Genomic DNA, 12,766 nt, shown 5'->3' with positions numbered 1-12,766 from the left:
GACAACGGCCGCAGGCCACTCAGCTCGAATGGGTTCGACGTATGTTCTCTTTGACCCGAGTCGAACAACACGCTCATCGTGTCTTTCTACTGTACAGGATTCATTCACACCATCTACGACCGCGCCCTCAAATACCACGAACGCCGCACCGTACGAAGACCCCTTCGACGACGTACGCCATCATCCGTCCCTCCTTCACCTATCTAACTCACGCATTTCTCGCAGGACGCGGACACTGACGCTTTCGGCCCCTTCTCTGACGCTGCTGCCGCGAGCGGGACGGACCCGTTCACCTTCCGCGCGGACACGCCGGACGACGGCGCGTTCGACTTTGGCGACTTTCAGAGCGCAGAAGAGCCTGAGCACGAGCACGAGCACGAGCATGAGAGCGAAGCGGGCACGCTGACGCCGACGATGGCGGACAGCTGGAGCTTTGCGGGCTCGAGCACGGGCTCGCTCGATGCGCCCGAGGCGGCGAAGGACAAGGAGGAACGGACTCAGGTTCAGGCGCAGGGCGCTGCTCCCGCGGGCAGGTCTTAGTGCACGGCTCGCTGCAACTTCATCCGTACGTAGTACTCTATTCCGTCGTTCTATTTTTCTCCATACATAGTTTCGTGTCCTGCCTGTCAGTACGTACCGACCGTGTGCGCTGTACACCGCATAGTAATGTAGTCGTGTAGCTCCCTTTGCCTCCGTTTACGCTTCCGTCAATGCGAGTCTCGCGATGCCTGCTCTATTTTGACGCGGGCGCGAAGCGGTAGCCGCCTTGGCGCTGGATGGCGTTGAAGGTGAGTGTGGCGAGGGTGTGGCCGGTGGTGTCGGAGAGGGTGCACTCGACTTTGTCGCCTGGGACGAGAGGCCCGACGCCCGAGGGCGTGCCTGTGAGGATGAGGTCGCCGGCCTGCAGGTTGGCGGGGAGCGGGGTTAGTCAAGAAACGTGTCCAGGATTTTGTCGAAGGGATGGAGACGGAACGCACCTCGAGGGTCATGATGGATGAGATGTGCTCGACCATGCGCGGGATCTTGAAGATCATTTGGTTCGTGTTGCCGTTCTGCTTTGTGACGCCGTTTACCTGGGCGCGCGGGGTGTTAGGTGCGCTTCGAGTCTCGGAGATCCTTACGGACGCACCTTGAGCGTGAGCGTGAGGTCGTTCGGGTCCTTGAGCGCGGTCTTGGGCACGTACGCGCTATGAGGCGTCGGCGATTCAACATCTAGCATTCCGCGCGGATGCGCAGGACGCACCTGATAGGAGTGAAAGTGTCAAAGCCCTTGGCGGCGCTCCACGGGTGTCCCTTCTTCTTGACGACGTCCTGCATGTTTCGCGCGGTCATGTCGACCGCGAGCGCTGCAGGGAGCTAGGTGATGAGCGCCTCGTGTCTGCGTCCGGTGCGGCGAGGATGAGGACGCGAAAGCACGCACCGTATCCGGCGATGTGGGCGTCGGCGTCGGCTTGTGCGATGTCGCGCCCGGTCTTGCCGACGACGAGGCCGAGCTCGACTGTGTTCGCGTGCGTGCGTGCGTGAGTGTGCGCGCGAGTGGGTGGAGAAGGGGGCGCTCACCCTCGTAGTGGGCGAGGACGCCCTGGGGTATCTCGACGCTGCCGCCAGAGGGGAGATAGCTGGTGGTGGGCTTGAGGAAGAACATGGGCTCGGTGGGTGCGTCGTTGCTGAGCTCCTTGATGTGCTCGCTATAGTTGCGCCCGATCGCGACGATCTACGTGGCGCACATCAATCACACCATGAACGAACGAAGTCTCCGCGCCGCGCACCTTCTTGCCCTGGGCGACGAACGCCTCGGGGGCGGCCATCGCTGTCGAGTATGTGCGGAGCGCGGTCGTGCGCGCGGCGAGGGTGCTTGGGGAGAGGGTGGCGCGAGGGAGGGTGCGCGTGGCTGCTGCGAGCATTGTCTGGGCCGGCGGGACGAGGAGGGGCAAGGACAAGGATGGCTACGGGTAAAGGTAGATGCGCGACAAGAGGGCTTGTACGGGTCGAGCGCGCACGTGATGCAAGGAGGAGGCACTCCGCGGCGGGGGATATCGTCGATTGAGTGCGCGTGCGCATGCTCGCGTTGTGGCGCGCGCTGATCATCGTCGCGGCTGTCGTCGTGCACGCAAACGCGGGAGATTTCATTCGGCGGGGGCATCGATCGGATCGAAACTGTTCTGCCAAGACCTGTGGGCAGGCGGGCCGCGGATGCCGCTGTCCAAGCCGTCTCCCTGACGCCACCACTTCCCTCCTCGCGCGGCCACACCGTGCCGCGCGCTGAGCGTTGATGAACAGATATCTACGAAGCGTCGTAACCTCGGACGCAAGGATTCGCGAAGTCAATTCGTGTAACTCGGCGCGGGCGCCCGTCCAGACATGTAGTGAGCACTTCTGCTTCTGGGCGTGGCCGTGCAGCGGATGCGCAGACTGCCCAGGGCGACTGCGCCGTTCTGCCGAGCATATCGTCCGAGCTATGCTGACGTGCATCTCGCTTCGTATCTGCAGCCTCCTGGACGCATCACGTCCCGTCACCGCTGCCGAGTCTTCCTCGTGCCACGCTTGCCCTCTTCCGCGTCGCCAATCCCTTCTCCATGTGCGCACTCCGGCCATGATGATGTGCTCAATCATCCCCGCGGGAAGCTGGGCATCGGACCTCGCGCGATGCACCGATACTCCAAGCCTTCGTTGTACGACCTGCTGGCACTGCACGCCTTGGCAGGCCAAGCGCCTCCCAGGGCGCCGTACGTCTGCACTCTTGGCGACCCTTCTCTCATATAATCTCCCCTCCCTTCTCTCCTGCAACCCCTCCGCCTCGCCCCTCCCCTCTCCGCAGCATCTGCGCCGTCCTCTCCCGTGCGCCCGCCCCTTCCAAACGATGCCCCGCACGATCACACTCTCCTCCATGCGCACCGCCACGGCCCTCCTCCCATGTTTCCTCCCGACGCTATCTGCCGCCGCCCCGCTCCTCCGGAGAGAGTAAGTCAGCTGATCTGCCCGCCTCGGCTCTCGGACTCACCCTGCTCTCTCGCCACAACCAGCGACGACGGTGACGACGACGGCGCTCAAGTCAGCACACCAGAGAGCGCAGGCTGGGTCATCGCGGTCATCGTGGTCGTCGGTAAGCAGCCACGCCCCATCATCTCACACATGCTCACAATCGGCTCGGCCGCCGCAGTGCTCGTCATCGGCGGCGTGATCTCCACAGTCTGCTACGTCCACTTCCGCAACAAACGCAGAAAGCGCGCTCGCGAACAGCGGCGCACCGCCCGTCGCGCCCGGGCCGCGCACCCACACCACCGCCCGCGCGCGTCGCGGCGCTCGCACTCCTCATCCTCCTCCGCCTCGGAGGAGTCGACCTTCTCCGAGGACACTGTGGTCATGCAGGTGAGGCTCTCGTGTACTATCCGGGCGCGTCCATCGTCTAAGCTGAGGCAGTACCCGGCCGCAGCCGTTACCCGCCCCGAGGCGTACAAGTATGCATACGGATACGCGGACGTCGGGCGTGCCGACAAGTATGAGGACGAGCGATTCGAGATGGCGCAGCCGAAGTAGGGAGGACAGCGGGAATTTGGGCAAGAATGATGGGAGCGAGACTACCGTGAGGGTGGATGAGGTCGTGGAGGGAAAGGGCGGGGACGCCGTGGTGGTCGCGCCCTTGTCCACATCGACGAGCCGCGGCGACAAGAATGGTCCGCCGGGGATGCCGTGAGGCTGGTCGAACATTGCGGACTCGCACCTGCGATACATTTGAGAGGAGGTTCGGACTAGGTGCGAAAAAGGAAGGACGGTTACGGTTCGACGCAGGGCCTGCCGGCCGTTGTATCTATATTCACGACGCTGACACGACTAGCTTAGAAGTTACCGCCGTGTTCTATGTATGTAGGTAGATTGTACTGGGATTAATGAGACGCGGCGTACTTTATCGTTTCTTCTTCGCGGTACGGAAGGTGGCTTGGTCAAGGTATGCACGGACCACGGTAGAGCATGCTGATAGACCTTCGGCGGCCGGTTGCGTGGTCGATCAAGACACCTGGAGCCGGGCGGTTTTGAGGTCGTGACGCTGTGCGGCTTCTGGTCTCCTGGGGCGAGCCAAGCCATCACATTGAGCGATGATGTGCGCGGGTGTGTGGACGATGATGGCCGCAGAACTTGCCGTTTCGGGATGTCGCTACGGCAGATCGTCGACGCGATGGGTATAAATATCTGTGCGATGCCTTCGGGACGTTGCATTTAGGAAAGTCGACTGCTTTGTAGAGCGGACGACGCTTTGGATGTGCTCACGACGTCTATGACCTGAACAATGATTAGATTAGCAAAGAAGTTGCACACATGGAACTGGCCACCCACTGCGTCGTCACAAGCAAGCACATGCGATTAAAATATACTACGAGCGGCTATAGCACGTTATAGCTGCTCATAGTACATTTTAATTGCAGATGCACCGTGTGGTGTCCTGCTGACCTGCTCGCTTTCGATGCTTTGAATGTGCCCATGACGTCTATGACCTGGTCAATGATCAGATTAGCAAAGAAGCTGCACACATGTAACTGGCCTCATACAGCGCCGCCGTGGCCCGTGTCCTGCTGACCTTGCACCCTCGCTCGCGGTCTGTAGGGTTATCCTGCGGAGGAAGTGGTCATCCACATACGTGTGCGTGCGCTCTGAGACGGTCGGCAGTGTGCATACGCCGACTCCGCGCCTGCGCGGACAAAGTTCGCCAATACTTATGCGCCAGCGAGATCGCCGAACGGACAGAATCCTCCATAGCGTGTGGGCCTTCGATGCAGCGCGTAGACGCAAGCATGCCGTGCCTATTACAGTGTCACAAACAGGGCAAAATAGACTCTTTGCCTGTAACTGTGCATACAATACAGCTCCTTCCATATATGGACGTGGGGTTACCCCCGTGTTGAGTCAGCTGATCGAAATGACTCGAGCGCTCCAGAATGCACTCATTCCAAGTCCCCAAGTCATTCTCTCCTTTCCCCCTCCTTCGTCCTCGCCATTGCTGCCGCCGTTGCTGCTGCAGCCATGGCCCTCGCTCCCTCGCGCATCCGCGCCCCTGCGGCTGCACGCAATCCCTCCGCCATCACCCTTGTCCGCGCCCGCTCGACCGCCGCGAGCACGAGCGGAGGCTCGTCCATGCTCGAGGCGAGGTCAAGAGTCCGCGAGCATGCGCGGAATATTAGTCGTTCGACCGTACGCGAAGCGACGGCGACTGGCTCTGTGTAAGTGACCCGTTTCTTGCACTCCGAGTGACCATTTACATTGAGACGGGCGAATTGCAGACGGCCCGTACCAGCACCCGGTTTCCAGCAGCTGCCCTCGAAGCACAATGTCTCCCTCCCACCGCCGATGATGTCCATGCACGCCGACGGCCCGCTCGACCACTCCTTCGTGGGCATGTCCGGCGGACAGATCTTCCACGAGATGATGGTGCGGCACGGCGTGAAGCACATCTTTGGCTACCCCGGGGGTGCGATCCTCCCTGTCTTCGACGCGATCTACAACTCCCCCCAGTTCGACTTTGTCTTGCCCCGCCACGAGCAGGGCGCGGGACACATGGCGGAGGGATACGCGCGGGTCACAGGCAAGCCCGGCGTCGTCCTCGTCACCTCGGGACCCGGCGCGACCAACGTCGTCACGCCCATGCAGGACGCGCTCAGTGACGGCGTGCCCCTCGTCGTGTTTTGCGGACAGGTCGCGACCAGCGCGATCGGCTCGGACGCGTTCCAGGAGGCGGACATGGTTGGCATATCGCGCGCGTGCACAAAGTGGAACGTCATGGTGAAGGATGTCGCTGAGCTTCCGCGGAGGATAAACGAGGCGTTCAAGATCGCGACCTCTGGACGGCCAGGGCCTGTTCTCGTGGACCTTCCGAAGGACATCACCGCTGGTGTTCTGAAGACGCCCCTTCCATACAAGGCCACCACGCCCGGCCGGCCCCTGGGCCTCCCGTCAAACCCCCTGCAATCTGACCAGCCCTCCGACATGGTCCTCATCCAGCAAGCCGCCAACCTCATCAACCAGGCGAAGCGGCCCATCATCTACGCCGGCGCCGGCGTGCTTTCCTCCTCCCTCGGGCCGAAGCTGCTCAAGCAGCTCTCGCAGCAGGGCAACATCCCGGTGACGACGACGCTGCAAGGGCTTGGCGCGTTCGACGAGCTTGACGAGAAGAGCTTGCACATGCTGGGCATGCACGGGAGCGCGTACGCCAACCTCGCGATGCAGCAGGCGGACGTCATCCTTGCGCTCGGCGCACGCTTCGATGACCGTGTGACGGGCCGTGTGGACAAGTTCGCACCAGCTGCGCGTGCGGCGGCTGCGGAGGGTCGGGGCGGGATCATCCACTTTGAGATTCAGCCAAAGAACATTAACAAGGTCGTCGAGGCGCAGATCCCCGTGCTTGGGGACGTCGTGGCGAACCTCGCGTCGTTGGTCCCTCTCATTCGTTCGTCGCCGAGGAAGGAGTGGTTCAGGAATATTAGGGAATGGAAGGCGGAGTATCCGTTCACGTATGAGAAGAGCAAGGATGGCTCGGGTGCGTTGATGAAGCCGCAGGAGGTCATCGAGGAGCTCGATCGACAGACTGCACACAGGAAGGAGGACGTGATTGTCACTACTGGCGTGGGCCAGCACCAGATGTGGGCTGCGCAGTATTATAGGTGGCGGTATCCACGCTCTCTGGTCACCTCCGGTGGTCTTGGGGTACGTATTAGCTCTGCAGTTGTCGATCTTGAGGGATGACCTTTTTTTGGTTTTAGACGATGGGTTTCGGTCTGCCCTCAGCCATTGGCGCAAAGGTCGGCGCGCCTCACAAAACCGTCGTGGACATCGACGGCGACGCGTCATTCAGCATGACCGCCATGGAGCTCCAGACAGCGTCGCAGTACAACATCGGCGTCAAGGTCATGGTGCTCAATAACGAGTTCCAGGGAATGGTGCTCCAGTGGCAAGGTGCGCGCTCACGCTATCCTTCACGGTGAGTCGCTCGCTGACGCTCAGATGCTCCTGTCCGTAGATCTGTTCTATGACGCACGGTATGCACACACGCGAATGACGAATCCGGACTTTGTCGCCCTTGCGAAGGCGATGGGCGTGCACGCCCTCCGGTGTCGTTCTGCTGCTGAGCTGCCCGAAAAGATGAAGGAGTTCCTAGAATACGACGAGTCGAGGCCGGTACTCCTAGAGTGTCTCGTCGAGACAAACGAGCACGTATTCCCTATGGTATGTGTCACCGCTCGCATGGGCCGGAAGTGCAGAGCGCTAACCGAAACGCAGGTCCCTGCCGGAAAAGCTCTTCACGAGCAAATGCTCCACTCCTCCCTCCGCTCAAAATACGACCCCGAAAAACTCATGAGCAGCGCGTAACACTGTAGCATATATCCTTCGTCTTTGCTGCTCTTTGCTATCTCGTCATCGCATACTACTTTGCATGGGAGTCCCTGCTCCCCACTCATTTGCGCATTTGTTTATCGTCCATTATTATCTGTGCGTTAACGACGAGCGACGAAGCGACGAAACAAAAGTCCCCACGGGGACATCTTCTGTATCGATATAATCTGGGGACCTGGGGTGCTGCCTCTTAGGTAGTTGGCTGTAGGTTCATATATTTTGACTGGAGCCTACATCATGCTCCAGCGACAGCTTCATCTTGCGAGTTCGCTGCCCCAAATCCTGAAAGCTCATAATCCAAAATACAACGAAAGGAAGCATGACCGAACTCTACGACCGAGAGCTATCCGAGATTGCTTGCAACATCGCCGTGCCCAACTTTGTGGCGTCCTCAAACCGAGGCTCGAAGAAGTTCGACGCCGCCATGAACCGCTGTTGATACAATTCGAAGCTGCCGAACGATATGCACTGGCTCCATCCCCTGGCGGCGACGACGAACTCGAGGTCGTTTGCGCGGTAGGTCGTGTCGTACAGCGCAGCATTGATGGCATTGTCGAGGCGCTCTTGTGAGCGGAAGAGGTACTCGGACACGCCGAGCAGCATGCGGAAGATGGGCGTCGCGGCGAGATCGAGGTGCACGAAGGGCTGGATGTCGAGGCGCGCCCAGCAGTCCACCATCGCGAGCAGCGAGAGGTGCGAGTTCGCCTTCTTGTCCTGCGGCGAGCAGCTGCCGTTGCCGTTGCTACGAGACGGCCGCTGCCCGAGGGTGAAGCGGTCGAGGATGTCCTCGGAAAGGAGGATCGGCGCGCGTGTGGTGACGGAGCCGTCCTTGGCCTTACCGCCAAAGACCTTGTCGCGGGCATCATAGATGCGGCGGCGGAGCGAGGCGTCGTCCGCGGCGAGCATGAGTTTGAAGATCTCGGTCGTGCTGCGCGCGTACTGGTTGATCTGCATGCGCGCGGAGGGATTCAGGATCGCGAGTCCGGCGTAGACGTGCCACTTGTTTGAGTAGAGGCGGAGCATGATATTTACCTTGACGGTCTCAATACCGCCCACGTAGTTGCCTGTCTCCCAGGGGTATTCCATCTCGTTCGACCATGCCGAGCCCATGCTAAAATGACGATCAGCATCTTATGATCCCCCTACTGCAGAGATCGTACCTCAGGAATGCCGCGTGGGTCACAGCTTGTGTGTTTGCTGTAACAACATCATGGTCTTCATAGGAGAGATAGACATAGCGTGACTTGAGTGGCCGCAAGATGTTCTCAACGAGGTGAAGAGAGTCGTCCGATGCACGATGTTGGATCAGAACCTGGGACTCCCCGTGAGATATGGCAACGAGGCGGATTAGAAAGTAATACGCACTAGTGGCTGGCCAACCGGGGATATCGTCGGTCCATGTAGTGAATGGCATGACACGATCTCCACGTCCGGAGGAAGGTACTTTTCAAACGCGATCTTCTCAGGGGCCTTGACAGATGTCTGCCCCGAGACGATGGCTCCGTATTTTGTGGCTATACGCGGGTGTCAGAATACGTTGATGGATTCCAGCAATGGCACAGCATACATGGACCGTACTCAGCGACGACACGCTCGATGTACTCCGCCTCGACGGAATACATGATGAAGTCTGCTATCCGTGAGACAAGATGCCCGTCCCGGAGCACAGTGATGCTCTCGTGTCCTGTACAGCACAAATGAGATTCACACCTATGTCGAAGAACGGCTATCAGCACAGCACCTTCGTACTTTGCCTTGAGCGCCTCGTATCCGCTTGGCTGGTCACAAACATATATTCTGCACAAAGATCAGTGAGATGCGCATCAGAACAGTAAAACACATCATCCACGCACTTCTTCCAACCTCCCAGAGCGAGATAGTGCGCATACATGGTGCCCATCGCGCCCATGCCAATGACGCCGATGGCAGGCTGCTCCTCGATGGGCGAGTCGGTTGAAACGCTCGGTCGTATCATGGCGAACAGTGAGAGAGTCCGTGCGCTCTGCGAGTGTTTCAGAATCGCCTTGCCACTCAAATACTGCCCGCGCGTTGACTCGGGAGCGAAGCGTACCTCGGGCTCGGATCTAGACTTGTGGACAATCGGCCGTGGCGAGCGGACAGAAGCGTTGTGTCACCCAAGGTAGCCGTACAAACCCCACTAGCTCTCCAGAAAGTATATTGATGCAGAGGACTGTGTTCTGAATGAAGTGAAGCAGATGTCGGGATGGGGAAAGCAGGGTGTAGCGCGGACTCGAGTAAATTGAGTCAAGAAGATATGCGCCACTTAAGGGCATCGCATGACCACGTCCAACGCAGAAGGGATTCAACCGGTGCAACATATCGTTTTGGACACGACCCTGCGAAGTGAGGTGAGTTCTGGTGGGCTGTGGAGATGCTGTGGGCGATATGTAGTCACGTAAACGGTAGATAACAGCACCGGGTGGTATATCAGATACGGAAAGGAGTACATCATCACGGGAATCGTGTACATGGCCATGGGATTAACAACCATTCGGTGGGTTTCAACTTCCCGTCATTCGTTCATTCAGTCTCGAAGAAAGGGCCGCACGAGCGAGGGATTTTTCACGTGAGGAATCCTCACTCTGAGATAATACGGCATGAGCGGAGCTGGTGAGAGGCGATCACACGGGCGGGGATGGCCCGTGTCACGATCCATCGAAGCACGACAAAAGAATGAATTAGCCTACATCCCAGTTGAGAGGTATACACGTATCAGGCACATTGTATTCTACATTAGATCCATGCCGCGACATCATAAATAGTCATAAATGGCATTCCAGGAACATCATGTCCAACAACGAAAACTCCGGTATTGGAAGGGCCATCGGAACAGACATTGAAAGTCCTTGGTGCGTGTCATGACGATCAGCTTCTTTGGAAACACTCTCCAGCAGCTATCGGATGCTGTCAGGTAGGTATCTCGTTAAACTTGGTCCGCGCATGTGAATGGGCTTGAGAACGACCCGTCCCGGTATCCTGCACACGCACACTAGTGAGAATTGTACATGGAAAATCTACTAAAGGGTCTCGCACCATCGGCGATGTCTGAGATACTCGAGTACAGACCGGCGACCATGATGAATGCACCCATCTAGTCCAAGTTAGCGCGGAACGAAGCTAGGGTTAGGAGTGTCACTTACCATGATGATGAAGCCCCAGAAGATGGCCTTCGTTTTCTGCCATGGCGTGGACCACCTCTCCGAGCGCGGAGTGAGCCAGAACCAGAAGATTCCCTGTGAACCACGTAAGTCACCAACTCCCACAGGGAAGGCGCAGGGAACTCACCGAAATGCCGTATGTGAACCAACTTTTGGAAGTAACAAATGAGCAGAGTCCTGACTACTCAGGAAGGCGGAAGACACGCTTACCTCGCGAAGATGGCACTGATTACACCTAGCAGGTCGTTGAAGAACGGGATCCTGTCAATCAATGTGAGCTTCCTCGACCCTCATAGGCTAGTACGATACCACACGAGACACTTACACCTCGGCGATGATAAACGCCACAGCCCACACTGAAAAGCAAATGCCGATCCATGCCAGCCAGCCGGTCCATGTATGCGTCGTCATGTGTCTGGAGGCTTTCCCATCATCCCGGCGGAATCTGCGTATCAAGAACCACTGTCAGTGTCACATAACCAGACGCTTGTGATCGAGCTCCTACATTCTGACGAAAATCTATCGTGGCACAGCAGACCAGCGCGAATCAGTATCCTGCATACTCCGTTGGATTGCATGCAGGACTCGACTCACCAGCTTTGAGCACACGTGTCCGTTGATGACACCCGCAATCATGATTGTAGGGAGTGCAATGCCATATGAGATTTTCTTGAGCACGGTACCCGTGTTTCCGAGCGCAGGGGAAACGGTGCTGGCACCCGCGTACGCGTAGACAACGATGCCAACGATGAGGTATAGTGTTGTGTCTGCAATCTGAAGTGCCCAAAGTGTCTTGGGAAAATCCTGGGGAGTATATTCCATCAGGTTAATGGTGCGTTGAGCTAGACAGCGTTTACTCACTTCGGGGTTCTTCATTTCGGAGATGAAGGTGAAGAAAGCGACATGTCCAGCGTAGGCGAAAATCTAATGACAACGGATGATCAGACCAAGCGAAGAGATGTTCAAACTGTATTGCACTTACGATATCCGTAACGGCCAGGAACGCACTCGCAAAATCGAGGTTGACATGCGCAGTGATGCCGCCCTTGTGGCCAGCAACGCCAACGCCAATCATCGTGATCAGAACAGCGGCTGTCGTTTGGACATCAGGAATGAATTCTTGACGACACAAAAATCAAACCCACTCAAGATGGAAATGAATGATACAACGCTCAGGTACGAGATGCCAGCGAGCGTCCGGGGAATTGTCAGGACGAGACAGATGATGGCAGAGATGCCTGCCCAGAGTACGGAGCAAGACGCGCCGGCGGTGACTGAACACGAGACAGACGCGATGAGCAATCACAACGAACGAATTAGACGGCCAACATACTGGTGTCGAACGCGATCAAACCGGTGAGGACATGACTGCCGCAGACGAAGACCATGAAAATGATCTGTGCAGCACCCAGGACTTCACGTCCGAGGGGGCCTGCAAGGACCATCCCGACGTCAGCCATGTTCTGTACATGAGGGTATCGATTCTTGAAGGCTCCAATCATGTATCCAGATGCCGTGGCTATGCTTCCCAAGCCCTAGTAATGATACCAGATCAGGATGAATTAGAAATCATGCCAGTGCGATGCAGCATACAAGGACGAGAATAACGCCGGCAGCCATTCCGAGGGTGGCGAACACGGATGGGACGGAGAGGATCTGAAAGACAGTCAGCACACTTCGTGTGGCGTTGTAGAGCATGCATACACCAAGAGAGACGGTCTCCGCAAGCATCAATGCCGCCGCTTTCCACCATACCATGGTGGCATACTTGACTGTAAACCAGCACATTAATCAGTAAAGTCGGCAAGCGACCACACAAAATTTCATGGCACCCACTTTCGCTTTCATCCTCATTGACGTAGCCGTCAATCTCGCTGCTGACGTCCGTGTGCACATGGTCCTTCTTCAAGCCACTCTCGTCAATCTCGTACGCGGGTAAATTGGCCTCATCGAGGGTGCCGTTCCGGCCTGCCGTGATCGAGGAGCGCTCTCGCTTGCCCGCCATATGGGTCGTGTGATCCGTGGCTCAGTTGAATGGGGGGACCGTGTGGACGTGAAGGGGACCCGCGGCCGGAGCTGGGGAATAGTGGTGGTTGAGGGTGAAGGTATCCGGTTGCTGTCGCCCCGCGCATTTTGTGCAATCCAGACACCCGCGCTGACTGTTCTCCAACATGAAGCCAGCCGGGTCGGGTACTGCAATTGACCAA

General features: G+C 58.0%; 5 protein-coding genes across 5 annotated transcripts; 2 read left to right on the top strand and 3 right to left on the bottom strand.

The window, feature by feature from the left end:
• Positions 1 to 733: 733 nt before the first annotated feature.
• On the bottom strand, positions 734 to 1,808 carry LAESUDRAFT_735239 (uncharacterized protein; the record flags this gene model as incomplete). Its single annotated transcript, XM_040910572.1, has 7 exons — positions 734 to 901; positions 978 to 1,073; positions 1,130 to 1,187; positions 1,244 to 1,346; positions 1,421 to 1,498; positions 1,561 to 1,714; positions 1,770 to 1,808. The coding sequence occupies 7 exons, from the start codon at positions 1,806 to 1,808 to the stop codon at positions 734 to 736; spliced, it is 696 nt and encodes a 231-aa protein (XP_040767300.1).
• Positions 1,809 to 2,590: 782 nt separating this feature from the next.
• LAESUDRAFT_510361 (uncharacterized protein) lies at positions 2,591 to 3,690 on the top strand. The gene is made up of 3 exons (XM_040902736.1): positions 2,591 to 3,103; positions 3,161 to 3,369; positions 3,421 to 3,690. The coding sequence occupies exons 1-3, from the start codon at positions 2,914 to 2,916 to the stop codon at positions 3,535 to 3,537; spliced, it is 516 nt and encodes a 171-aa protein (XP_040767299.1). The 5' UTR covers positions 2,591 to 2,913; the 3' UTR covers positions 3,538 to 3,690.
• Positions 3,691 to 5,127: 1,437 nt separating this feature from the next.
• Positions 5,128 to 7,356, top strand: LAESUDRAFT_646837 (acetolactate synthase; the record flags this gene model as incomplete). The annotated part of the gene is made up of 5 exons (XM_040904011.1): positions 5,128 to 5,213; positions 5,274 to 6,693; positions 6,750 to 6,942; positions 7,007 to 7,212; positions 7,267 to 7,356. 5 exons carry the CDS (start codon positions 5,128 to 5,130, stop codon positions 7,354 to 7,356), a joined length of 1,995 nt encoding a protein of 664 aa, XP_040767298.1.
• A 354-nt stretch (positions 7,357 to 7,710) lies between these two features.
• LAESUDRAFT_695169 (Prephenate dehydrogenase) lies at positions 7,711 to 9,355 on the bottom strand (the record flags this gene model as incomplete). The annotated part of the gene is made up of 6 exons (XM_040906229.1): positions 7,711 to 8,491; positions 8,541 to 8,692; positions 8,746 to 8,894; positions 8,948 to 9,064; positions 9,122 to 9,177; positions 9,234 to 9,355. The coding sequence occupies 6 exons, from the start codon at positions 9,353 to 9,355 to the stop codon at positions 7,711 to 7,713; spliced, it is 1,377 nt and encodes a 458-aa protein (XP_040767297.1).
• A 969-nt stretch (positions 9,356 to 10,324) lies between these two features.
• LAESUDRAFT_646364 (uncharacterized protein) lies at positions 10,325 to 12,347 on the bottom strand (the record flags this gene model as incomplete). Its single annotated transcript, XM_040903977.1, has 13 exons — positions 10,325 to 10,377; positions 10,435 to 10,492; positions 10,542 to 10,634; positions 10,687 to 10,708; positions 10,770 to 10,820; positions 10,885 to 11,021; positions 11,154 to 11,363; positions 11,421 to 11,483; positions 11,542 to 11,651; positions 11,705 to 11,833; positions 11,893 to 12,094; positions 12,153 to 12,215; positions 12,264 to 12,347. 13 exons carry the CDS (start codon positions 12,345 to 12,347, stop codon positions 10,325 to 10,327), a joined length of 1,275 nt encoding a protein of 424 aa, XP_040767296.1.
• Between the last annotated feature and the right edge of the window lie 419 nt (positions 12,348 to 12,766).

The sequence above is a fragment of the Laetiporus sulphureus genome (genome assembly GCF_001632365.1).
Source record: "Laetiporus sulphureus 93-53 unplaced genomic scaffold LAESUscaffold_7, whole genome shotgun sequence".
NCBI classification, from domain to species: domain Eukaryota; kingdom Fungi; phylum Basidiomycota; class Agaricomycetes; order Polyporales; family Laetiporaceae; genus Laetiporus; species Laetiporus sulphureus.
The sequence above is the reverse complement of the archived record's forward strand: the minus strand, read 5'-3'. Positions and strand labels throughout refer to the sequence as shown.

Bases quoted from the DNA above. Each gene is read 5' to 3' on its own strand.
- LAESUDRAFT_510361 (XM_040902736.1), top strand. From the start codon at position 2,914: ATGTTTCCTCCCGACGCTATCTGCCGCCGCCCCGCTCCTCCGGAGAGA. The intron at 3,104-3,160 runs GTAAGCAGCCAC...CGGCCGCCGCAG, and splicing joins CGCGGTCATCGTGGTCGTCG to TGCTCGTCATCGGCGGCGTG. The intron at 3,370-3,420 runs GTGAGGCTCTCG...AAGCTGAGGCAG, and splicing joins AGGACACTGTGGTCATGCAG to TACCCGGCCGCAGCCGTTAC.